Source organism: Puccinia triticina, chromosome 1A, assembly GCF_026914185.1.
Source record: "Puccinia triticina chromosome 1A, complete sequence".
In the NCBI taxonomy this organism is placed as follows: Eukaryota; Fungi; Basidiomycota; class Pucciniomycetes; order Pucciniales; family Pucciniaceae; genus Puccinia; species Puccinia triticina.
In genome coordinates, this window is record NC_070558.1 from 1,914,060 (window position 1) to 1,938,357 (window position 24,298).

At 45.6% G+C, this 24,298-nt stretch overlaps 4 protein-coding genes across 4 annotated transcripts; 3 read left to right on the forward strand and 1 right to left on the reverse strand.

Annotated features, from left to right (window-relative positions):
- Positions 1-522: 522 nt before the first annotated feature.
- Positions 523-1,847, reverse strand: PtA15_1A254 (uncharacterized protein; the record flags this gene model as incomplete). The annotated part of the gene is made up of 6 exons (XM_053165262.1): positions 523-622; positions 705-1,192; positions 1,296-1,389; positions 1,458-1,519; positions 1,595-1,670; positions 1,747-1,847. The coding sequence occupies 6 exons, from the start codon at positions 1,845-1,847 to the stop codon at positions 523-525; spliced, it is 921 nt and encodes a 306-aa protein (XP_053016471.1).
- A 1,266-nt stretch (positions 1,848-3,113) lies between these two features.
- On the forward strand, positions 3,114-4,331 carry PtA15_1A255 (uncharacterized protein; the record flags this gene model as incomplete). Its single annotated transcript, XM_053165263.1, has 4 exons — positions 3,114-3,234; positions 3,329-3,511; positions 3,584-3,710; positions 3,782-4,331. 4 exons carry the CDS (start codon positions 3,114-3,116, stop codon positions 4,329-4,331), a joined length of 981 nt encoding a protein of 326 aa, XP_053016472.1.
- Positions 4,332-4,997: 666 nt separating this feature from the next.
- Positions 4,998-10,072, forward strand: PtA15_1A256 (uncharacterized protein; the record flags this gene model as incomplete). The annotated part of the gene is made up of 20 exons (XM_053165264.1): positions 4,998-5,324; positions 5,412-5,687; positions 5,780-6,037; positions 6,134-6,261; positions 6,332-6,718; positions 6,824-7,022; positions 7,103-7,213; positions 7,286-7,360; positions 7,434-7,619; positions 7,716-7,796; positions 7,860-8,009; positions 8,125-8,286; positions 8,395-8,524; positions 8,598-8,755; positions 8,849-8,914; positions 8,988-9,075; positions 9,159-9,281; positions 9,371-9,693; positions 9,779-9,920; positions 10,017-10,072. The coding sequence occupies 20 exons, from the start codon at positions 4,998-5,000 to the stop codon at positions 10,070-10,072; spliced, it is 3,426 nt and encodes a 1,141-aa protein (XP_053016473.1).
- Positions 10,073-18,532: 8,460 nt separating this feature from the next.
- PtA15_1A257 (uncharacterized protein) lies at positions 18,533-19,318 on the forward strand (the record flags this gene model as incomplete). Its single annotated transcript, XM_053165265.1, has 1 exon — positions 18,533-19,318. The coding sequence occupies one exon, from the start codon at positions 18,533-18,535 to the stop codon at positions 19,316-19,318; it is 786 nt and encodes a 261-aa protein (XP_053016474.1).
- Positions 19,319-24,298: the final 4,980 nt, after the last annotated feature.

Sequence of the window (24,298 nt, forward strand, 5' to 3'; positions counted from 1 at the left end):
TCAAAAGGGAGAAAATATCACAGAAAAAGGAAACAGGTCCAGCACAGCAGGAGAAGAACTATCAAGATAGGTTAAGAGATCTATGGCAAATTACGAGAGGAACACCGACATTGAATCCAGGACTTTGCAACTTGTACGATGACAAACAGTAGGGGTGATATGATCCCAGATGGCCGACAAGCGGAGACAAAAACCAACGATGATGGAGTTTGTTTGTTGTGTGGAGCCTAGATATTTAGTGAGCAGGAGAGGGAAAACTAGAGTCTGAGGGAGTGACGGCAAAAAAGCAGATTGGCAGAGCGCTGGACGGGAGATAGAAACAATATCGAGTACCAGCCCGGAAGGAACCAGACCAAATAAATAAAGGAATGTGAAGAAAGTTGACTGATTCATAGGAAACGATATTGGAAACCACTTGGCGAGTTCAGAAGGAAGCCGGTGGGACAGGAATAGACGATTAAAGGGTTAGGAATGAATAAGAAACGCGAGTGATAGGGTTGAATTATCAATCTATCCACTGGGCTATCTATTTATTAAGAAGCCAGCCAAGGATGAGATGAAGAGAGATAGATAAAGAGGGCTGGGGTGTCTCCTGGACGACTCTGAAGTTGGGGGTTTGGGGCTGATTGAAATAGGGAGAAAGCAAGTGTGGATCAGAACCAGTCCAAGACGAACACGACCAAAGAGTAGAACGTCAAACTCACCGATTGTTGACGGAGGAGGTATTGTTGCCCATCTTGGTGTTCCCGCCGATGGTAGAAGTACTGTTTTTGGGAGGCGTGGATCCCGGACGAGGGGCGGTGGTCGCGGTGGAATTGACACTTGCAGGAGTATCCGTCGAGTTGTTGTTTCCGGGTTTGTCTGCCACGGCAGTAGCATTGCCTGCATTGTCCGGGGAAGCTGTGGTGTTAGAAGACGGTGGTGGTGGTTTTCCCGGCTGTGGCCCGGCTGCAGTCGAGTTGTTCAGGCCGTTTGGTGGCTGGTCAGGCGCCGATGGAGCTCCGCCGGCGGATTTGTCCGGACTGCTACCGGGGGCACCAGGAACGGTCCCGGCGGTCGAGTTCTTGGAGTCTCCGCCAGGAGGACCGGGCGCGGGTGGAGCGGATGCGTCGGCTGGGTTGTCCGAGTCTGCGGCCCGATCATCAGGCTTGCTGGCGAGGTCTTTAGGGGTTTGCGGGCAGTCGGGCGAAGACTATTGTCGAAAACATGAACACCAAAAATCAATTCCGCATTCACAGTTTGTTTTTTGATCGCCGGGTCCCCCGGCCAGAAAAACTCGCAACTGAAAGACTTACTGAAACTGTGCTCAGGCCAGAATGTGTTGTTTGCCCTCTGGAGTCTTTCACCTCGAAGGTGATAGTCATCCCAGTGGCCATCCCATTTGGCAAGCTAAAAAAACCCAGTCACTCAGTCTAAGATTTGACGTCGAAAAATACACATGTGGATGATCGACTCACCTCAGGCTGGAGGGGTTGTTCACATCTGAAAAACTTTGCAATGCGGCGCCAGCAGGATTATCCTGAAGTGAAAAGCGGGGCTCTTTCGGTCAGACATCAACCAACTCTTTGGCGAGAATCCGGGGTCAAGGGCTTACGGCTTTTTTAATGGTGATGGTGTACGGAGGGGTTCCTCCTTTGATATCCAATGGGACTGCGCCACATTGGTTCACGCTACATGAATGTCCAGAGGAAATTGATTGAGCCCAGCGAATCTGGCATGCAAAGAAAAAAGGAATAAGGCTCTCACCTGCCAGGTACTGCGACTGATGGTGCGTCATTGTTGGCAACCGAGTGTTGAAAAGCGAGAAGGAAGCCGACGACGAGTTTGGACAAGTGGAAGACGCGCATGTTGGATAGAAAGCTGAGAGAGAATGAGGGGAGGCTGCTACACAACACGCTTGGCTCCGCAGGATCCGAAGGAGTGTATGATGGCAGGAAAGGAAAAAGTCGAGGGCGACGAAGTAGCTCGAATGCTAGACTCGAATGTTAGGAAATTGCTCTGGCCTCTGGCGCGAGTTTAAAGCAGCCCAGCTGAACTGAAGCACACCAGGTGTCGGTAATCGAGTATTTTCGCGATGTGTTTTCTTCTACCAGGTGTATCAAGGGTTGGCGCTAGTGAAAAACTGTGACTGGCTACTCGTTGGCTGGGGTGATTTGTGCTTCAGGCAAATTTTTACTGTGAGAGGGAGACGAGTTTTTACAGTGGAGAAGAGGAGGTTGGGGAAGGGCGGCTGCTGATGGACCACAACCAGGCGACAGACGCTGCTCTTTTATCCTGGTCCAAATCACTGCAGGCTTCGCCTACCACAGCCGTCCTGTTTGCGGGAAGCCTCCCACCGTGCTCATGAGGGTAGGTGTTCTCTCCTGTGAGACCGGTGAGCCTGGGCACCGGGCGGCACGGTCGCCGAAATGCAGGAGCCGTCGTGTGATTTTCTAAGGGCTCGCGTTGGAAGTTACTCTGGCAAGCCTTCGGCTGCCCCCTCAGCCATGGGAAGCTGGTTGGAGACGCAGAGAAGCAGTTGTGTGACTTCTCGTACTAGCAGGGCCGAATACTTTCTGCACTCGACTTTTCTACATCGCTTCCCATCGGCTGCCGGTCTGCATGGATACCACCTTCACAACCATAATTTGCTGGATCAAGGTGATCAAGCCTTGTGGGTCATGTGCCATCCGTACTTAAGTGGAGGACTTCCCGTCAACCTGGGAACCCCTTCCAGACCCAGATCTGAGCCAAATTTCGCAGGGAAATTTAGGCTTTGAGACTCTGGGAGGCTCTCAGGTTGCTCCCAGATTGCGACGGGAAGTCCTCCAGTGCCTCGAGACTTCTATGTAGGGGAAAGCCAGGCTGCACAGGGCCCTCCGAATGGGGACATACTCGCGAAGGCCGCGAGGGCCTTCGTTGCGGAGGAAGCTTGAGCTTGAGCCGGAGCCGGAGCCGGAGCCTGCTGCGACTTGTGTGCACAGTCCATCCGCGGCACAGTATCCATCCACTGTATGCATGCTGGCTGTCGGGGACCCGAGCCCTCGTCCTAGGTTCACTGTGTAACACTTTTCTTTCCTGATACCACCTGGACCACGAGTTGTTTGGATCGTCGTATAGATTGAATCGAGAACATGGCATCAACCCGACAAGTGCTTACCATCGGTGGCCTCTCTTTCCTTACCGCCGGATTGACTTATTGTTTGTACTTCGATTACAAGAGGCGGAACGACCCGGCGTTTCGCAAGGAGCTTCGTGTGTAGCCTGACTCTATCTTAATCGTTTGATGCGCCGACATCATGACAAAGAGGCTTACTCACATGGGCTTCCGATCTGTTCATGAAATCAGTCAAAGAACAGCGTCGACTGGTCAAGAAAAATCAAACTCAAGATAGGAATGCCTCCCGCGAGTTAGAAAAAATGCTCCAAGCTGCCGTCTCGAGCGTCCTTTCCGAGCAGTTTCCGACGACTGTGGAAGGCAAGGAGCAGTTCTTCATGGAGCAAGTTGGGATCGGAGAAATGCTAGCCTCCAGTGAGTCTATTCCAATCGATCACAGCAACACCAAGCCGTAACACTTCTGATCCCGTCCGACCTGTGATCAAGAGATGCCCCGAGGTGCTATGCCAGCGGCCATCGCTTTCTTCAAAGCGTACAAAGTGTATCCGTCGCCTGAGGAACTGCTGGTCATCTACCAACGGACGATGCCCCCTGAGATATTTGCAATCATCATGTCAGTCGGTTCCTCGTATCGTCGCTGGTTGCCTAATGTTGTCATCCTAAAGCATTGCTTCATATTTGCAGTGAAATGATCAAATTGGAAGTCAACCAAGTCATTCATGCTAAGAACAACTATCGGCCCCAGACCCGCATGGACGCACCAGTCATCGAAGAAATCACCGGCGACGAACGTGCACTGATCGATGCTCTGAAATCTGTTGCCGCTTCAGCGCCCACTTCAGCCTCGACCAAGCCGACTTCCGAGGGGTCCAAAGCACCTTCTGCCGAATCCAAACCGCCATCTGGACATGAAGCCGCCCCGAAATCAGCCCCACTCTCCCTGAACCCCTCCGGAGATCCAAGCACGCAAACCAGTTCAGCTGCCCCCTCCGAAAATGGAAGCGCCATGGGCGCAAGCCAAACAGCCAACAGCTTCGTCCTAGTTGATGACGATTCCTCTGCTCCAACCAATACCTCCCAGAGCATCACCCAGCCATCCGAGCCAGAAAATCAGTTATCAGACGACCTCAACACCGACAACCAACCTCGGGAAGAAGATGCCCAAGAATTAGAAAACGGACACTCTGCAGACGATCAACCCCAACGCGCTTCCTCAGCACCGGTAGAAGGTTAAAAGAAAGACGATTCAAGCCCCAGTTGACTCGTTGAGACTTCAATCCTCTGTTCTCCTGTTTGCATCCCTTATATCCTAGTAAACCACTATCAACCCAATAAAACCTCATGTGTAGCTCCCTGCAAAAGCAAAACTATAACACACGTGAAATGAATCCCCACTCCTGCGTCGCCCTCTATTTGGGAGTCCCTCCCTCTTATCACTTGTGAGAATCTGCCCATGTAACGTTTTCAATCTCTGAACCAAAAGCTACGCAACCCTACATCCTTTGACACGGTCACTTGCCCTCACCCTGCACTCATGATTGTGTTGCAGTTCTTTGCAACTCTCTGTCCGTTGTCCTTGAGGGATTGCATCTGAAAACACAATTTGTAACTCTCCACAAGTTACAACCTATATCCGCTTAAACTTGGCGGCTGTTTCCAGCCAACTTAAGCAAGCGAGGGATAATTTTGTCCCCTGTGGCAGCGCTGGGTGCCAGGCCGTTGCAGCACCGCCGTCGCCCGTTTACCCAAAATCTGCCTCGGTGTAGAATTCTCCCCGATCACCGGTCCGGATACCGTGGATACCCGCACGTGTATCCGCAGTGTCCAGTGTAAAGCACTCCACATTTTTCCTCTTTCCATCGAGCTAAGACTGCTTTCGCTGTTCTGGATTCCTCAAAAGATGGATAGCGGAGACGGCAAGAATCACACGAACCCGAACACGCAACCAAGTCAACCTGCACCATCCTCAAAACGCGCCAGTCTCCGTCTGGCCAATCTCAACCCACCAAGTGCCCCCACATCCAACTCCCTCGACTCGTCTTTGAAAAAGAATACCGCGTTCATCAAACGACTCAAGACCGGCTTACATACTAACGAAAACGTACAAATCCTGATCAAAGAAACTGGAACATTAAGCTTGGATAAGTATCTCTCTGAGATCTCGATCGCTCTAAACGAGGGCCTGGCGAAATGTAAAAGTGCCGCGGAAATTTGGGGCGCCATCGAGGTGAGTACTTCACCAAATTATTGGCAGCCCTTCCCTCTTGAAGCTGTACTGATAATTTTTTTTGGCTTGGTTTTTACCATCACACAGGTTATCTCCACTTTGCACCAACGTTTCTCGTCCAGTTTCACAGAGCTATTCATCCAACAATTTCTTGGCGGTCTTGCACTACCCAGTAAACAATACTTGGCAGGATTGGCTACCGACCAGAGAGAACGCGAGGAAAATAGCAGAATCATCCGTCAACGAAGTTTGTTGCGTTGTCTAGCTGAATTCGACCTCGTGGGATTAGTGCGCGGTGTGTCTAAACAAGGGAGCTCAAATGTCGACGATGGGGAAACTACTTTTGGAGTGCTCAAAGACCTGGTATGTGTAGCTCTGTAATCCGGTCTATCGTTATCCGTTTCATTTGAATCAGGTTTTTTGATCCCAAAGATCTTGTTTCTCATCTTGCCCAGCTAACCGCTAACAAGGAGGCTCTGCTCATCCCACTACCGCTGGCCGTCTCATTCTCAAAACAATTTGGATCGTTGTATCTCCCTACTGCTATATCATCTGGCACATCGGCCGGACCCACGCCATCTGAAGCTAACATTCTCAACGACTCAAATGTCACCGATGACATGATAATTAAACCGGCCACCAAAGAAAAATTCAAAAAACTTTTGGGTCAATATTTTGATGCGCTCAGTCGCAAAGCAGTCTCGGATCATGTGGTACGCTTCCTCAATCTATCCATACGAACATTTCAATGAGGTAATCCGATATTTTACCACTGATCAGTGTTCTGTCTCGAATGATCGCTCACCTAGAAACTCCAAGAGCTGGAAAAAAAGAACTGTGAAGCAGCAATCCGATCTGGGCAAATTTTTGATGATCGAGTTCAAACCTTCGAAAAGTTGACAAAAGAACAGGAAAAGCTATGGAATGGAATTTTAAGGTTTTTTTTTTTTTTTGATTAAGCTGCATAGAGATCAATAAGAAACTCACTGGTCGGCTTTCATAATTAGTTTGGCCGAAACATTATCGCTATCCCCACCCACGCTGCCTGGACCTGATGCCACATCTACCACAAACGCTATCACAGGAACAGGGTTGTCTTCTAACTTTGGGGCCGGTGCCTCTGAGTTAGGTATTTGGTCAGACGAGGAAGAAAAGAAATTTTATGAAGACCTGCTCGATTTGAAGGACGAAGTGCCGACAATGTTGTTAGGTATAAGCGCCGATGCTAAGAAGGAAACCGAAATCAAAGCAGACCAAGACGGTGGGGATAATGAACAGAGTAACGCACAAACTAAACTCGAAGAGGAAATGGAAAAACTCGAGATGAAAGACTTGACCACGGCGTCTGATTTGCCTGAACAACAAGGGGAGCTCAAGGAAGCAGAGCCTGACGAGTTAAATCCAATTTCTACCACATCAAGATTTCCAGTGCTCTTGATCCATTAGCCAATTAAATGCGGCATCACGTTCTCTGACCATATCAATTTGCGCTGATACAGAACGAAACAGGGCTCATCCTCATTGGCACCTACGACTGAGCCATCTTCCGCTCCCGACACTTTGGCATCTGGTCCTGCAGCCAGGCTAACCGCTTTGTTCACGCGATTAGACCAAGTATACAACTCGGACGCACTCGATAAGATTGCCGTTGAGTTTGCATATCTCAATTCGAAGGCTGCCCGCAATAGGTTAATTAAAGTTGCGTTGAGATTGCTTTACCTGATAATTTGTGTGTCCATAGAAATTGTCTCAGACTCGCTCTCATTACTTCTCTCTAGCACCTAAGTGGGGTGAACAAAAATCGAACCGATCTGATTCCACATTATGCACGAATGCTTGCGATTTTATCCAACTATATGCCTGATGTATTGACTGGAATATTGGCAAATGTACGTGATAGCATCATCCCATTCTTCTATCTAACGGATGTTCATTAGCGGCTGTACGTTTTCATCTCACAGGTTCATGATGAGTTTAGATATCTCCAAAGGAAGCGAAAGTTTGTCGCTCAAGAGTTGCATGCCATCAGAACCAAGGTAAAATCATCACGGCATATTCCTAAGTTATACATCTTTAGATCCTGATCAAGAAAAGAATTTTCGTCTGCAGAATATACGCTGGATTTCAGAGCTTACAAAGTTTAATCTTGTACCCTCGCACCTTATCCTGCACATCATCAAAGTTTGCATTGACGATCTACACGGCACCAATGTAGAAAACCTTTGCGACGTTTTGGAGGGATGTGGTAGATGGGTGTTGAACAATACAGAGAGCAGAGAGAAAATGACTCAACTGGTTGGTGAAGTTCTCGCTTGCCTTCTACAGGTCAACAAGATGTCTCGGTCGATGAATTTGTGTTGACTTAATCTGTTGCAAATTCAACAACTTTAGTTAGATCAAATGAAAAGGAAAAAGGCCTCACAAAATCTCGATTCCCGACAGATAATGTTGTTGGAAAATGCGTATTTCCAGGTTTGTCTAATTTCTTGGAAGCTGCGGGAAATCGTGTTGCTGATTGTCTATTTTTCCCTTCAGTGTAATCCCCCCGATCGACCTGTTATTGAACCGAAACATCGTACACCGATGGAGCTTTTCATTCGACACCAACTTTATGATTGCCTTTGTAAAAAATCGGTCGATCGAACCATCAAAATCTTGCGAAAGCTACACTGGAATGATCCTGAGGTTCGTTTGAGATTTGCGGGGTTGAGTCTTACCTTTTTCTATTAATGATATCTGATCAAGTTTTCTCTATCTCTTACTGATCTGATAACCCTGCACTGCTTCAAAATTTCATCAGGTCGTCAAGCTGTTGAGAAACATCCTGACAAAAGTTTGGAAGGTCAAATTTGGAAACATTTACTTGCTTGCCATTATTGTGTACGATCTATCTCGGTTTCACGCCGATTTTACTGTCTCAATCGTAGATCAAGTTCTCGAGAACATCCGCTACAGTATGGAGGTAAGCCATGCCCTCCAAACTTTGCTTTTCCGACCGTTTCGATCGTAGATTCCCTCCTGCCTCTTCGGCTGATCGCCGCCCAAAACTTTTCAAATCTCATTCCTACAGGTCAATATTTTCAAACACAATCAGCAACGAATCGCGACCATTAAATATTTAGGTGAACTATACAACTACCGGGTCATTGATTCGAGGGTGATCTTCGACACTCTGTGGTCTTTTGTGACCTTCGGTCACCGTACGTATCTCGACTTCCCAGGTTACTTTTTCGGAAATGTAGCCATAGATAGAAGCTGATCCCCCACTTGCAGTCGACGGGAGACCTTGGCCGGATGTGGTTTCTCCCATCGATGCCCCTGACGATTTCTTTCGAGTCCGAATGGTTTGCACTCTGTTGAACACTTGTGGTCATTGTTTTGATCGCGGCAGCTTAAAGCGTCGTCTCAACAACTTCTTGAAATTCTTTATTGTTGAGTTCTCGACATTCTAGAAAATCCGTAAAACAAAAGTAATTTATCGTTCGCGAATACTAGCTCAAACTGCCCCTTTATTGTTTTTTAAGATGTATTTACGTTGTAAAGAACCCACTCCGATGGACATCGATTTCTTGCTACAGGATACTTTCGAAGTAAGTCGCTGCATTTCTATTCAGCTAGCATCATCCTATCAAAATTGAACAATTTCTTATGCTGCATATCCAGGAGCTAAGACCGAAGCTAAATATCTACTTGACGTATGACGAAGCATCCAAGGCGGTCCAGGAGATGTTTTCTTCCATATCTGATCGAGGTGCTTACAGGCATTCATCCTAAGTTACCTTTATCAGAGATAAGCACTGGTTGCTAATATTGGCCCACCACATCCGTTTTTAGGAGAAAAAGTTGACGATGATGAGATGCAAGAGGATGAGGAACGCGGAGCAGCGGATGATAAGAAATCTGAACCGGAAGATAATGAGGGTGTAGTGAGTCAGATAAAGTATTCCCTGCGGTATCGTCAATAAAAGCAAAGACTGATCAAAGCACTGATACCCGATTTTTATTCTAGTCTGATTCTGATAATGATACCGTTATGGGCGACGCAGCAGGTCAAACTAATGCGAACTTCGAGGAGGAGGATCTACCTCGATTCCCTAGTTCTGTAGCAACAGCAGAAGAAGAGGAAGAGTTTGAAAAAGAGCTGGCGCAGATGATCGCCGAAACTAGCAATGCCAGCACTCAGGCAGAATCCAATGGCCCCGGAGCTCGAAAAGTAGATCGAAATCCAATGGCTGGAAGTTTGTTCTCTGACAAAGGCCTACCGATTCTCAAGACTTCAATCCAGCCTTCTTCCAAGCAAGACCCACTCGCCAATCAATGCGAGGCGATGACATTTACGATGTTGACCAAGAAGGGCAACAAACAACAGGTATCAATTCAACTCAACCACCTCTGTTCAATCTGCCGGCAATTCTGACCTCTTCAATCGTTTGAATCATTCATCTGCTCTTTAGTTAAAGACAATGCAAATTCCATCCAACTCATCGATTGCTGTCCATACTCGCGCTCAACAAATGCACAGTCAAGTCGAGCACCAGCAGCTGAAGAAGTTGGTCTTGGATTACGAGATGAGAGAAGAGGCCAACGAGCGGAAGAGTGCGTCTTTGTTCTTTAATTTTCTGTATTGGGCTGATTCAACTGAACTCACGGGTGTGGTCTCTGGTGTTAAAAATTTTATACGAATAAAAAAAGACTTGGCTGCGGAAATGGCCAGGAAAGGGGTCAACGTAAAGTTCCTCAACGAGTAAAGATCGACATCATTCGGCTATATTGACAATACGATCAATTTGCACCAGTACCATAGAGTAGGCAGAGTGAAGCGTGTTGCCACCAAGGATGAGTTACACCAGATCTGACTGCTGGGTAGGTGTGGTTGGGCAGTCATCTTGCACCTCTATCCTCCTTTCCAGAACAGAGAACAATCTAGGCAACCAGGCGGGCCAAGAATATCAACTTCAGATGCCCAGAGAGAATATCAGTCGGAGGGGAACACTCACCTGCCATTGTTGTTGGAGGATAACATCCCACTACTCAAGGACAATAATACACGTTTCCATTTTTTTCTCTTTTTCCACGTCATAGTTGAAAGAACAACACAGAATTGGTTTGGATCAAACAAAAATACCTTTATCCTTCTTTCTTTTTTCAACTCATAATAAGCAGATCACAATCCAAAACCCTAAAAAAGTGCTTGGCAGAGTCTGTGAAATCGATGTCCGGTCTTTTGGTTTAGTTCCCCATGTATAGATGATTCACTGTTCTCAAGCAACATGCAACCTTAACCAATCCATCTTATTGCCTAGAATTTAGAAACAATGGTGCAACAAATGCAATACGTGTATTTTTTTGCGAAATGTTAGGCACAAAATCAAATGGGGTTTGAAACCCAAAAGGGTACGCACCAAACATGGCATTTATGTATGGATTTCTGCTGATACTCATTTAAATCCCCTAAAACCCGCGGAACCCCGCTTGTCATCAGGGATTTTGGGCTCCCTGGAGTGATTTTTCCCCATGCATAGGCACAAAAGTGTATGAATCAGCCAAAAAAAGACATTCCTGGGTGCCCCCTGATGTATGAATTTGGCCAAAATCTTGGATTTTTGGTTACCCACCTCTACAGGGGGCTTCCAGGGTCCTCACCCAATACAATACAATACATTTCAAAAAAAATGTACTGACCAAGCCAATCCACAAAATATTAAATTTGGGGTGGGCAATACATTATGAAAAAAATTGTATTGTATTGGATAAAAAATACAATACAAATACAATTGTATATGCTATACAAAACAATACAATACATGCCATATACAAATACATGTATAGTATTTGTTGCACCGTTGCTAGAAATCACCTTGCACTTTTTCCCAATTCTTCCTTTCAAGGTCCATTACACCACAGGTGAGGTTTTAAAGTTTCCATCCAGTAAATTTACTGGATGGTACAAAAAACCAAAAACCAATTGGAATCATTCCAGTATGGTCAAAGGACCAAAAACCCATTGGAATGCTTCTGGTGTGGTCAAAGGACTGGAATCATTCCAATTGCAATTTGGGTTAAAACCAAACCCCCAAAAAAAAGGTTTGCATTGGAACAAAGTCAAAAAAGTTTTGACTTCATTCCAGGAAATACAGACTGGAATCTCTTTCCAGTATTTTTCCTGGATTTTCCCCAGAAAACTTCTGTATACAACTGATCAAGCCTTGCAGATGCAGGCCCATAGACACAAACCATGCCATGCCCTGTATGGCTTGTCTAGTATAGTGGTCAAGGAGCTCTGGTGGGGGTAGACCAGCAACATGGTGCTGGTTTGAGCCTCCCTTTTGGCTGGTTGATTTGTTTGATACTCATTTTGAGCCAATCACCACCCGCCACACACAGCCCGGAACCATTGCAAATAGCATTCAAAAGCAATTTGGAAAGGCGTTGGCAATCCGTGATATTTTCGGATTGCCCTCCAGTAGAATTCCAGTGGAAACGCCGACTGTCTGACAACGGTCCCTCCTTGCAGGCAGACACCTTGAAATGATATTGGTTGCCAACCAAAATCATTTTGAAGAACTTCACCTGTGGTGTAGGTGCTACTACCTGATCATGATCCTGGTATCTGCTGTTCTCCAATTTGAATCATTTCATTCAGTGGTTGTTTGGCTGGCTGGTGATTGTCAGCTCGTACGTGAGTGGCAATGGGGTGGGTGTTGCATCATCCACTTGAACAAACTCCCTTCAAACACATCCTCCCATGCTCCAATGATCAGAACAGTCTAAAATTTATCAACCAATGTTTCAGGAATTCTCCCAAGTCTCTAAAGTCTGGTATGTATGCAACCAAAGGGGAAAAGTAGAATGGGCTTGATAACCCATCTGGTAAAACAAGTTTTCCACTTGAGTCCTCCCACGGATTTATCCATGTCTTTTTTGCAGGATGACCTTGGCAAACTTACCTTCACTTGGCTTCAGGATTGGCCTGACTAAAAAATTTGCAGGCTCAGCCAACAGGAGTCTGAAAGGTTAATACAAGCCTTTGTACTGTTTTGCTGAACAGTCAAACAACAAAATCCTGTTAGCCCTGGTGTGCCTGCCATCAAACTTAACTAAGTCCCTCCTGGGCGCAAAGCGCCGGCCTCCGCAGGAGGGACTTAGGAAAGAAGGGAGTTTTTTGGTGTGACAAGTTTTTCAGATTTGGCAGAGAAAATCTAAATTCTGCAGTAACTTTTCATCTATACCAGCTATGCTGGCATGGAAAAGATTATGAGAAAGGCCTTGGTCTTGCCTTTCTCCTCATCCATTTTGGGGATCAGCCTTCACCACCTTCCCCAAAAGACTGGCATTCAAAGACCAACATTTTGCCAGTTTCATGGCCGCGCAGGGCTGCAAAAAGCATGCCTCTGGATGGGAAAAGGCTGAAACCCCCATTTCCTTGTTTTTTTCTTCAACATTTAGTTGCTCAAAAAATACAAAAAAAAAGAGATTGGAACTGGGCTTCTTAGCTACACAATACATATTTTATGAAGATTTTTGGATGATTTTTGGCACAGATACAGCCAAAAAAGAAGGTGTGTTTGTGCGTACCTGTCACGCCAAAAAACTCTGTTCTTTTCTGAGTCCCTCCTTTGGGGGCGGGCGCTTCACGCCCAGGAGGGACTCACATAGGGGGTAGAATAATTTTACAATCTATGTTTTACACCCTTGGGGCAATATAAAAAACATGGATGTAAAAGTACACCAGCCTGTGTGCAAAATTAAATTTACATTGGATGTGTGCAAAGGTACCCAATGTAAACACTGGCATGTAATTCACACCTTGCAAAAACATGTCCAGTGGTACCACAGATACACTTTCACACCTTGATAGTTTACATTTCCCTTTACAAAGAATGCAAATCTTCTAATCCCTGTGGGGTAAATTAAATTTACATGCTATTTCTTACATTTGCCATAGCTTGCCATATGTAGGATCTAGATTCTCAGAGCCCGGGGCCCGTTCAACCTATGGCTACATCCACAACCACACATCCCCTTCTTCTTGCCCCGCCTCAACCGTGGAATAGACCTTCCTTTACTTGACGGTTCCCACCAATCCTTGGCTCCTCGAATTAATGGTATGTACAGCCATCAAGATCCATCCCCCCCTCCCACCAGGGCAAATATTTTCCCACTCCCCAGGGAGTGCCCTACCATAACTTTCCATAACTGTGCTGGAGGCCTTTGGTAAATAAAAATTGGATAGGTATGAAAAAGACTGGAAGTCAGCTGTGGAAATCAGTTGGAAATCATCCTGAAATAAACCATAAATTGCCAAGAAATCATCCAGAAATATTCTACAATTCATCCAGAACTCATCCAGAATATAGGCCTTTCTTGGCTCCATGACCAGTGTGTCCTTTTTGTGGAGATGTGAGAGGCCCAGCCTCTGATATTGTCCCCCACATGTACTCACGTACATCAGGGGGACAATTGGTGTCTCAACGCGAAGCTTTTACTTTTCATGTGGCCATGAAAGGCCCATCCAGTGATATTTCCACATCAATTTACGCGCGTACATCAGGGTGAATATTGGCATAGTGCAAAAAAGTTCACTTGCATGTGCACATGTGAATTTTGAAAAGCAAAAAAAATCAAAATTCACCAGATCATTTTTGTGAGGAGGCAAGGATATCTGGTCAAACTGGAGTGGCACTGCAGTCCAACCTTGACTTACCTCAGAGTTTCACCCTATTGAAAAAGTTACTCACCATTTGTTTTAGCCAAATTCAAATTAATTCCCGCATTTCCAAGAAAATGGGTTTCACTACTTTTACTGCAACATTATAACCACATTCCAAAATTCTAAACCCAATAATACCAAGTTGAATTTTACTTTAATTTTGTACATCAGGGCATATGATGTGAATTACAAGAAACCCATTTTTTCAGAGGAATTACATTTTAGAATGTCAATTTTGCTTTTCTATCCTTCAACATCAGAAAACAGGAGAAATTGATGATTTGTATTTGGGTGAAATATCATTTCATCATATTTTTTCCTCCAGTTGTACCTAGGAAACAAGAGAATTCCACACAACATTGTGTTGAGTCCCAAATCAATTCTGACTGACTTCTGAATCAGTTCTCCATCCACTTTACAATTCATTTAGTGATGAGTTACTAATCCACATCAGGCCCACATCCAACCAAAACTCACATAAAATTCATCTCTGGAACTCCCTGGGCAGTGGGAACATATCTCCCCTGGTGAACCAATGTAAAATTGAACAATTGTAAAATTACAATTTTTGACTCTGAAGTGCAATTTTGCACTGTACTTGATGCAAGGTGAATTTTGCTTTTTTTTGCTTTTCAAAATTCACATGTGCACATGCAAGTGAACCTTTTTGCCCTATGCCAATAGTCACCCTGATGTACGCGCCTAAATTGATGTGGAAATATCACTGGATGGGCCTTTCATGGCCACATGAAAAGTTAAAGCTTCGCGTTGAGACACCAATTGTCCCCCTGATGTACGCGAGTACATGTGGGGGACAATATCAGAGGCTGGGCCTCTCACATCTCCACAAAAAGGACACACTGGTCACAGAGCCAAGAAAGGCCTATATTCTGGATGAGTTCTGGATGAATTCTAGATGAGTTCTGGATGATTTCTTGGCAATTTATGGTTTATTTCAGGATTATTTCCAGCTGACTTCCACAGCTGACTTCCAGTCTTTTTCATACCTATCCAATTTTTATTTACCAAAGGCCTCCAGCACAGTTATGGAAAAAAGTTATGGTAAGGCACTCCCTGGGGAGTGGGAACATATCTCCCCTGGTGGTTGTGCAGTGTGAAGGCACAGCATGTAAAGCTAATTTATGTTTCTTGAAAATCTAGGCCCCGTTTGGACGCCCCAAATTCAGTTATAAATTGCGCAACTTATCACCGGGGGTGCTCGGGGTATAACACCAAATTTATATGTGTTTGGGACAGCCAGTGATAACTTAAAATTCATTACGCTGTATCACAGAACATTTATATCCCCTGCCATTCCAGAAATATAGGTCCTGACCTGTATTTCTGGGTGATATGTGCCCATGGCCCGTACTACACAAACTCTCAATGACCGGTCAACCGAGCATGGAAGAGAACACAACAACCTCTGGATGGCCGCTTGGAGAGGCCATCCAGAGGACTTCAACTCTCGATGATCGGACAACCGGTCATTGAAGAGGACTTTGCACCTCTTGATGACCGGACCAGTCATCAAGAGGGACTATACACCCTCTCAATGACTGGTAAACCGGTCATCGAAGAGGACTTTGCACCTCTCAATGACCGGACCAGTCATCAAGAGGGACTCTACACCCTCTCGATGACTGGTTGATCGGTCATCAAGAGGGACTCTACACCCTCTTGATGACTGGTTGACCGGTCATCAAGAGGGACTCAACACCCCCTCAATGACAGAACCAGCCATTGAGAGGGACTCTACACCCTCTCGATGACAGGACCAGCCATTGAGAGGGACTCTACAACCTCTCGATGACCGTTCAATCATCGAGAGGGTGCAGAGTCCCTCTTGATGACCGGTCAACCAGAAATCGGAATCTAAGCCCTCTTGATGGCTGGTTAAACCGGTCATCAAAGAGGAATTCACCTCCCAATGACAGGACCAGCCATCGAGAGGGACTCTACACCTCTCAATGTCCGGTCAGCTAGTCATCAAGAGGTGGGGTAACCTCTTGATGAATGGTTGACCGGACATCAAAGAGGTATTCACCTCTTGATGACCGGACCAGTTATTGAGAGGTGTGGAGTTCCTCTCAATGACTGGTCAACCAGAAATCTAGAAGGAATCTAAGTGTAACAACCTGGAGTGGTTAGCTTAACTTAATATGAGAGAAACATGCTGATTAAGCCTCAAAGTTTGTGACTTTGTTATGCAGCTCGATTGGCATTGGGATTTCTCCGATGAACGTTGATTTCATTTAGCATGATCATCTCTATGACGTGTTGGTTTTTCCAATGATTTCATTGGCGCTTTGTTACTCCGTTGGTTTTGTTGCTCTCTTTGTTTGTTCTTTCTCCCTCTTTCTTTCTCTCTTCTCCCATCAGGATATTCTTTGTTATAGTCTTTTCTTCACATTACATTTTGTTATTTGAGAATTCAAACTCTTATAAACTCTAAAACTCAAAATATTATCTACATCATATCATCATTGTGACCAAAGACCTCAAATCTTAAAAATCCTAAGTTTACTAAACAAGCAATCGGCGAACTATCCTCTCGGATAGTTTGATAGCCACTTATAGCAAACTGTTTAGTAGGCCAGGCTTTACACTAAGGCCTCTTGATGGCTGGTTGACCGGACATTAAGAGAGTGTAGAGTCCCTCTCAATGACCGGACCAGTCATCAAGAGGGTGTTGAGTCCCTCTCAATGACCGTTCAACCAGTCATTGAGAGGGTGTAGAGTCCCTCTCGATGCCTGGTCCTGTCATTGAGAGGGTGTTGAGTCCCTCTCAATGAACGGTCAACCAGTCATTGAGAGGGTGTAGAGTCCCTCTTGATTACCGGTTGAGCAGTCATTGAGAGGGTGTAGAGTCCCTCTTGATGACTGGTCCGGTCATCGAGAGGTGCAAAGTCCTCTTTGATCACCGGATTTCTGATCATCAAGAGGTGAAGACATCTCAATGGCCTGTCCAAACGGCCATCCAGAGGTTGTTGTGTTCTCTTTGATGACCGGTTGACCGGTCATCAAGAGGGTACACATTCATGTACTTCTTTGAATGACCTGTTGAACAGGCCATCCAGAGGGTTGGTTGTGGGCATTATGAAACTGGTCTGATTGGGTTTGCCAAACAGACCTGTGATAAGTGGACTCCAGAGGTGTTCTGGAGTGGATACGCCAAACAGGCAAATGATAAATTTGTTGGCGGCATAATTAGTTTTATGACACCCAAAATTCATTTTGGGTGTTATGTATTTTATTATGCAATTTATAATATCACACCAGGCGTCCAAACGGGGCCCTATAGTTTTACATTGTTATATTTTATAATGACATGACATTGTAAAACATAGGATGCAATTTACTTCATTGCTTGCCCACAGGTGCATTTTTAAAGTGGGCTTTGCATGGCCTTTTTAACATGGTACAACTGTTGGCCAGATGCATGTAAAATTAATTACTGGAGGACTTCCCGTCGACTTCAGATAAATCTGGAATTCCAGATTTTGCAGGGGAATCTGGAATCTGGAACTCTGGACCCCTTTGGGGAGCTTCGGGGACCAAGATTTCACTGCAAAATCTGAAATCTGTCGGCTCAGATCTGGATTTCCAGATTGACAGGAAGTCCTCCACTTGGTCCAAAATTTTTAATTTTACATGCTTGGTTTTATACAATAGGGGGGTTCACAATAGGATAAAAATAAAACTTTGGAGCCAATTTTAAGCCCTTTATGGACAACATTTTTAAAAATGAAGAAGTTTCTCTGATTGTCAAGGGACACTCAATCCTGTACATCTTGCCAAATTTTTAAAAAGTTGTTGATAAAGGCCTTAAAATTGGCTCTAAAGTTTTATTGCCTGGTTGAAGTGGGTCCCCGGCCTACATAATTTCTGACTGGGAGGAATCACTCCTGGTCAACAAGATGTGAGTACAGTTTCTAGTGACTCTACGACCGCGAGAGATTCCGGCCGGTCCACATTCCTGTGGGATCTCATTGACCAGGGGGAATTTAGAGCATTCACATTTGTTTGCTGGATGTTTGGGTTAAGTAAGGCCAGGTCTGGCCAGGTTTATGGGCAGGTCAGCTAACCTAGGCTATCTCAAGTGGGCAAACACATCCGTTGGGTCAGTTTCAGGTCAACTGTGAAAAGTGCCCTAGCCTGAGGCAGGTTTAGGCTTCCATCACCTGTGACATGGCAGGTCAAACTTGACTATGTAAGGGGCATCTTGATTTTTACAATCTGTCTTTTACATGATATATGCATTAGGGGGGTTCACAATAGGATAAAAATGTTTTTTTTTCTGATGTTTCAGGAATCTTGATTAGGCTGAATTCCATGCACCTCGGGCGCCAAAATCTGTTTTTGGGTTTCAGACATGGTGGGTCAAAGATGTTGGGCCAGGTCTATGCAACATGGCTGAACTCATCATGGTGAGCACCCGCCCGACTGTCCTCGATCTTACATCCTAATTATCCGAGGAAATAGGAACGACTCCATCATGGTTCCAGGACCAAGGCGCAACTCTTACGAACGCACTACCTACTCCAGCATTCACTTCTGGGTGCTCATTTGGCTAACCTACTTATTCGTGCAAAATGTGCCATGTATGTTTCATCCGAACCCTGCAGAGACATGGCTCAGGCTGCCGTCGGCTCAAACGATGCAAGAATTGGATTCCCTTCATGATCTCCTCGATTTCTCCCATAGCCCGTTGCCAGAACCTCATCCCGCTAGTCGAATCGATACGCGTCCGCCGCCTGGATCACATGACCTTAGCGATATTCTCAATGTTGCCAATATTCCATGGCCGGAATCTCATCCCGATCCCCGTAGCACTATTAGTATCGACAATGTGCATCCGCTGCCTGAACCGGGTTACCTTCACAACAACAATATCTTTGATTTGCCCCGTAGTCCACAGCTGGAGTCCCATCCCATTGTCACGGCCACCGACACGCATGCAACCCGTGTTCAAAAAAAGAGGCCAAGCGACAAAAACCAGCTCGAAACTCCAGCGAGAAAAAAGAAGAAACCCTCAAGCGTTGAGACTGCTCTTGCTTTCGAAATCATCAATTCTGAGCGGCCCATTGAAGAAGAAAGACAAGGTGGCACTGTTGACAATATGCATCCGCTTCCTGTATCGGGTCACCTTCTCAACAATAATGTTCTTGATTTCGCCAACCCTCCACAGCTGGAATCTAGTCCCATTCTCACTGCTACCAATATGCACCCAATGAGTGTTCAAAAACAGAGGCCAAAGGGGCAAAAAAACTCAAAACTTTAGCGAGAGAAAAGAAGAAACCCTCAAGCGATGATACTACTCTTGCTTTCGAAATCACCAATTCTGAGCGGACCATTGAAAAAGAAAGACAAGGTGGCACTGTTGAAAACATGCGTCCGCTGTCTGCATCCGGTTACCTTCACAGCAATAATATTCTTGATTTTTCCAGCCCTCCACAGCTTGAATACAGTCCCATTCTCACTTCCACCAAGATGCACCCAATGAGTATTCAAAAACAAAGGCCAAACGGCTAAGAAAAGCTCAACAGCTTGGTGAGAAAAAATATGAAACCCTCTGATACTGCTCCTGCTTTTGAAATCATCAATTCTATGCGGCCAAGGGAAAGCGAAATACGAGTCATCTTTGAAGCAATCCGAAGCTTGAAAAAACTCAACGGGGACAGATTCATAGGAAGCAAAAAGGAAGGCGAATAGAAGATGCTTAAGATAGAGGAGGATCAAGTTTGCAAATGCCTTTTTTGAAAGGAAGGCAGGGGTGAAAACACAGACATCTACAATTGTAAACGTTAGGACACCAGAAACCACACTTAATATTTCCGCACAACATAAAGCAAGAAGGTGGAGTGCCATGTCACGATTCATGAAAGAAGCCAACAATAACAGTCTTGAATTGTGGTTGCTCTACACTTATCGTGTTGTCCTGCAGTTTGTAGATCTTAAAATTCAGCTTCAAGAAAAAATCCAGACTAATTACTCTGGACCACAGGTACAAAGTTTACTGGACGACTTGGAATACTCCCAGAAAGTTCTACCAGTCTATTTGTTCTATGTAGATGTAATCAACACACTCATTCCAGCCCAAGTTGCGGGGATCAAAGATGTGGCTACATTGCAATCACAAAGGCAAGCAGCTGGGCGTCATTTTTTTGAGTACCTGCGTGAACTTATTGAGCACCCATACCGGGTAGAATATACACCTCTCATAAAGGACAGATTGCAATTATCAAAATTGGATTTGCATATAAAAAACAGCGTTATTTCAACTTTTTGTTGGCCCATCTTAATCCAATGGATCTATCCCTCAAGAGCTTTGTTATCATCTTCAATGCTTCTTCATTGCAAGAAAGGAGAATTACCCCAAAGATTCAAGTACTTGATCAACAAAATCTTTGCCTGTTATGTGGAGCAGTTCTTTGACAAGCCCATGATTACACTTCATTGAAGTCCCTTTGTTAAAACTTCAGACAGATGTAATTGAATATTTGTTTTCTTTCAATTTGCTTTATGCTTTGAGAACAACTAGAGGACAAGGCGGCTCTGCCGCTGAAAATTGAGGGTTAGTCCTCTGCAAATTAATTATGGGGTAAGTTAATTTTGCAAACCATTTTTTACAATCCATATGGGTTGTAAAATTCTACTTACCTAGTGTTGTACTATAATCTTACAACTCATGCTCCTAGTTTCAACGGTTGTAAATAGATAGTATGCAAAACATGGTTTGTAATTTTGTGTCTGGCATGTGCATAGAGTAGATTCACAAACTATGTTTTGCAACTCTCACATGTCAAGGTTGTGAAACTGAATAACGAGCTGTCAAAATCAAATTTCACAAACCATTTATTTGCAATCCATTAGGGGGGTTCACGATTGGATTTCACCAGAAATTTTTAACCACCCCACCAGGAGAGTTGCGCACGCTGCGCACTTAAAATTTTAACTCACCAGAAAAGATCCACCAGCAAAATTTACTGGCGGCTCAGCAACGGAAACGGACTGGCATCCAATCACCTGCCAGAGGAGAAACCCCCAAACACCCACCCTCACCTTGGACCGGCACACATCCGGCCATCACCCGCCCATTGGAAACTGCTCGCCTCCCTCGACCTTGGAACCCATCCCTTCATCACCCGCTCGCCTGGCCACCTCCGAACACACGAGCCAAGTGGTATCGTCATCACCTGCTTGCCCCGGCAGTCACCTCTGATGCACAAGTATAGCAAGCGGCAACAGGTCATTTGTGACCTGTTCATGATGATCATCTTCCTTCATCATCAAGAGACTGACGGCATGCTGGATTCTATCTTGGGGATACCAACGGTCCCTTCCCTTGGCGCAACGGTGGCTCCTGACGATCCCGGGCATGCTTTGGTGTTGGACCTCCTGTTTGAGGATGAAGAAACCATATCTGATATTCTCGGCTTTCTGCTCAGTAACCGGTACTTGCACACTCCATCGCCGGGAAAGACACTGACACACGACAAATACAACTTGGTGCGCCTGTTTGAGATGAGGGACAAAGATTTCAAACAAGCGGTCCAAACGACGTAATTGGGCTTCATGTGGCTTCTTGAAAAGATATGCGCTAACCCAATCTTCCAGAGCAACAGCCCTTGACAACAGCTCCCAATACCACACCAGTTAGCCCTCACCCTCAAAAGGCTTGGTTCCAACGGCAATGGGGCCTTGGTGGGAAGATTTGCCAGGAACCTCTGCGTGGGCCGTGGAACTGTTGTCAAAATTACTCGCCGGGTGGTTCGCGCGATCAATGACTTGTCTGGTTCTCACCTGATATGGCCGGATGCAAACAGACGAAGGGAGATCTCCGACGTTATGAAGGCAGTGTTGGCTTTGTTGATGGCACAACCATCCCCCTCTACCAGCGCCCAAGCATTGATGGCAAGGTGTTTTTTGATCAAAAAAAACGTTACTCGATCAACTGCCAGATAGTCTGCGACTGCAATCAGTACATCACAGCGTACATGACCGGTTGGCCCGGCTCCTGCGGGGATAGCCTGGTATTCAAGAAAATGAAGCTCTGGTCAGAGCCCAAGGCTCATTTTGACCCAGGTGAGGGATCATGTGATATGTGGTTGTGGTTAAACTAATACTGACCGCATTCTGGCACGCAGGCCAGTACCTCATTGCCGACTCGGCCTATGAATTGAGTTGCCATTGAATCCCGGCGTACAAGGCACCCGCCGCATACATCAAGGAGAACACGGAGTTTAATTACTGCCTTGCAAGGTCCCGCGTTTGAAACAAGCACACGATTGGGATCCTCAAGGGCCGATGGGCCTCCCTCCAGCACTTACGTCTGGCTATCCAAAAGCCATCGGACATGAAAGAAATTATCCGATGGGTCCACTGTTGTGTCACTCTGCACAACATGCTTGCTAGTCTAGGCGATTCTTGGGACATCTTGGATACCCCGGCTGAAGATTCTCATCCAGCGGAAAACTCAATCAATGACTCCGCAAGATCTCATTGCAATAGTGTACAGTCACGTTGTCTTCAGACCAATTACTCCCTTGGAGTATTGCCGTTGTGATTCTGCTCACTATTGGTGTCAACCCTCATTCTTGTTTTAATTCTCTTTCACATTTATTTTTCTTTCCCCGTTTTTCATAACTAGTAGTGCTGGATTAAATACCATAAATGTATATCTTGTTCAGGAGCTTATATTAGTAGCATCTGAGTTGTTTCCGTCCTTGCAGTCTGCCCTTTCAGGCACAACTTGTTGAGATTCATTGTTGGATGAGCCTCTCCCTTGCCGGTACACGCGTACAAAATCCCTAAGGGTTTCTTGGCGCATAACTGAATGCAGGACATCCCAATGCGGAAATCTTTGGAGGGTATAGTCTGAGGTAGCAAGGCTATAATTCATCAGTCCTTGAGCCTGGCTGTGTAGGGAATTCCTGGAGAAACTCACTCCAAAGGATCCACATACCCTCATTGCCTAGGCTGGCATGAAGCTCATCTCGGCTTTGGGCCATGAAATCACAAGCTATCTGGTAACTCCTTTGAAGGTAACGGATTCAATCAATTATAGCTACGTATGCCCAAATCACGGTCACTTCAGCTTGTACGGGTAGGTAAGGACAGGGAATTCTGTTCTTACCTCTATTATCTCGTCGGATATTATGATCAAGCATGATCCCTTAAATCTCATTTGTCACCAGCTCTTGGTTTGCCCGGTCAAACCACAAACGGCCCTTGCTCCTCCATTGGTCGTAGTTGCCAGGTACTGTGAGCCAGTTGAGGAGGATCATCAATCTGGATGGCCCGCCGTTGATGCCATTGTTAGACCATGAGGCTCTTCTGGGTTCTCTGTGAGTGCAATCGGGGGGGGGGGTACGTTGTGGTGCTCAATTGGCGTGACAATGCCAAAATCACATTGCAGAGGTATTGGGACAGCATAGATACAGCTACGATTCATTATAAGAGGAGGAAGTTATATATAATATAAGGAGTGTATGTGTGCATGGGAGGGATGGAGTCATTACAGACGGATGGATGATGGAAGGTGTTATCACGGATGGAACGGCAGACTAGGATTATGTAGGATGGACGGCGTGATCAGGGATGGAATGGAGGAACATGACTAGGTAGGACAGCAGGGAGGTGGAGGAGGGATGTATCAATAGAAGAGGTGGAAGGTATTGGGAGAACATGTCTCAACCAGGAATAGAAGGGAGGATGGTGTGGTGTATCAAGTAAGGCAGTGTTATAAGGGTATATTACTTGTATAAGGGTATATTATCTTTATAAGGGTGGTATATTACTTTATAAGGGTCTAGGATTCAGTATGATGGGATATGGATGGAAGTATTAATTAGGTGAGGAGGAAGAAGGAAGAAAGGAGCAATGTGGGAGGAGAGGCTTTGACCCCCAATATTCTGGATGGAAGAAGGCAACAGCTGGACATGCAGGTATATGGTAGGTTACAGAAGGTTGTTTGGGTCACCTAGCAACACATGATATCATGCAGTGCAGCATATGCAGGCAGATAAGGTGTTCAAGGAGTTTTTCTGCAGAATCAATTACATCATTGTTTGGCAGGCAGTGCAACACATGCATATATTGCTGTGCAACTGATATCCCCTGCAGAAAATAGCCCTCACAATGAGTTCCCCTGGAGCTAAATTCCCTCACCCTTCAATATATAAGGAGGCCTCTTTCCCCCCCCCTCATCAGATCTTTTCATCATCAGCCTACAGAGGTTTGGTCACAGTGGTTAGCTTAG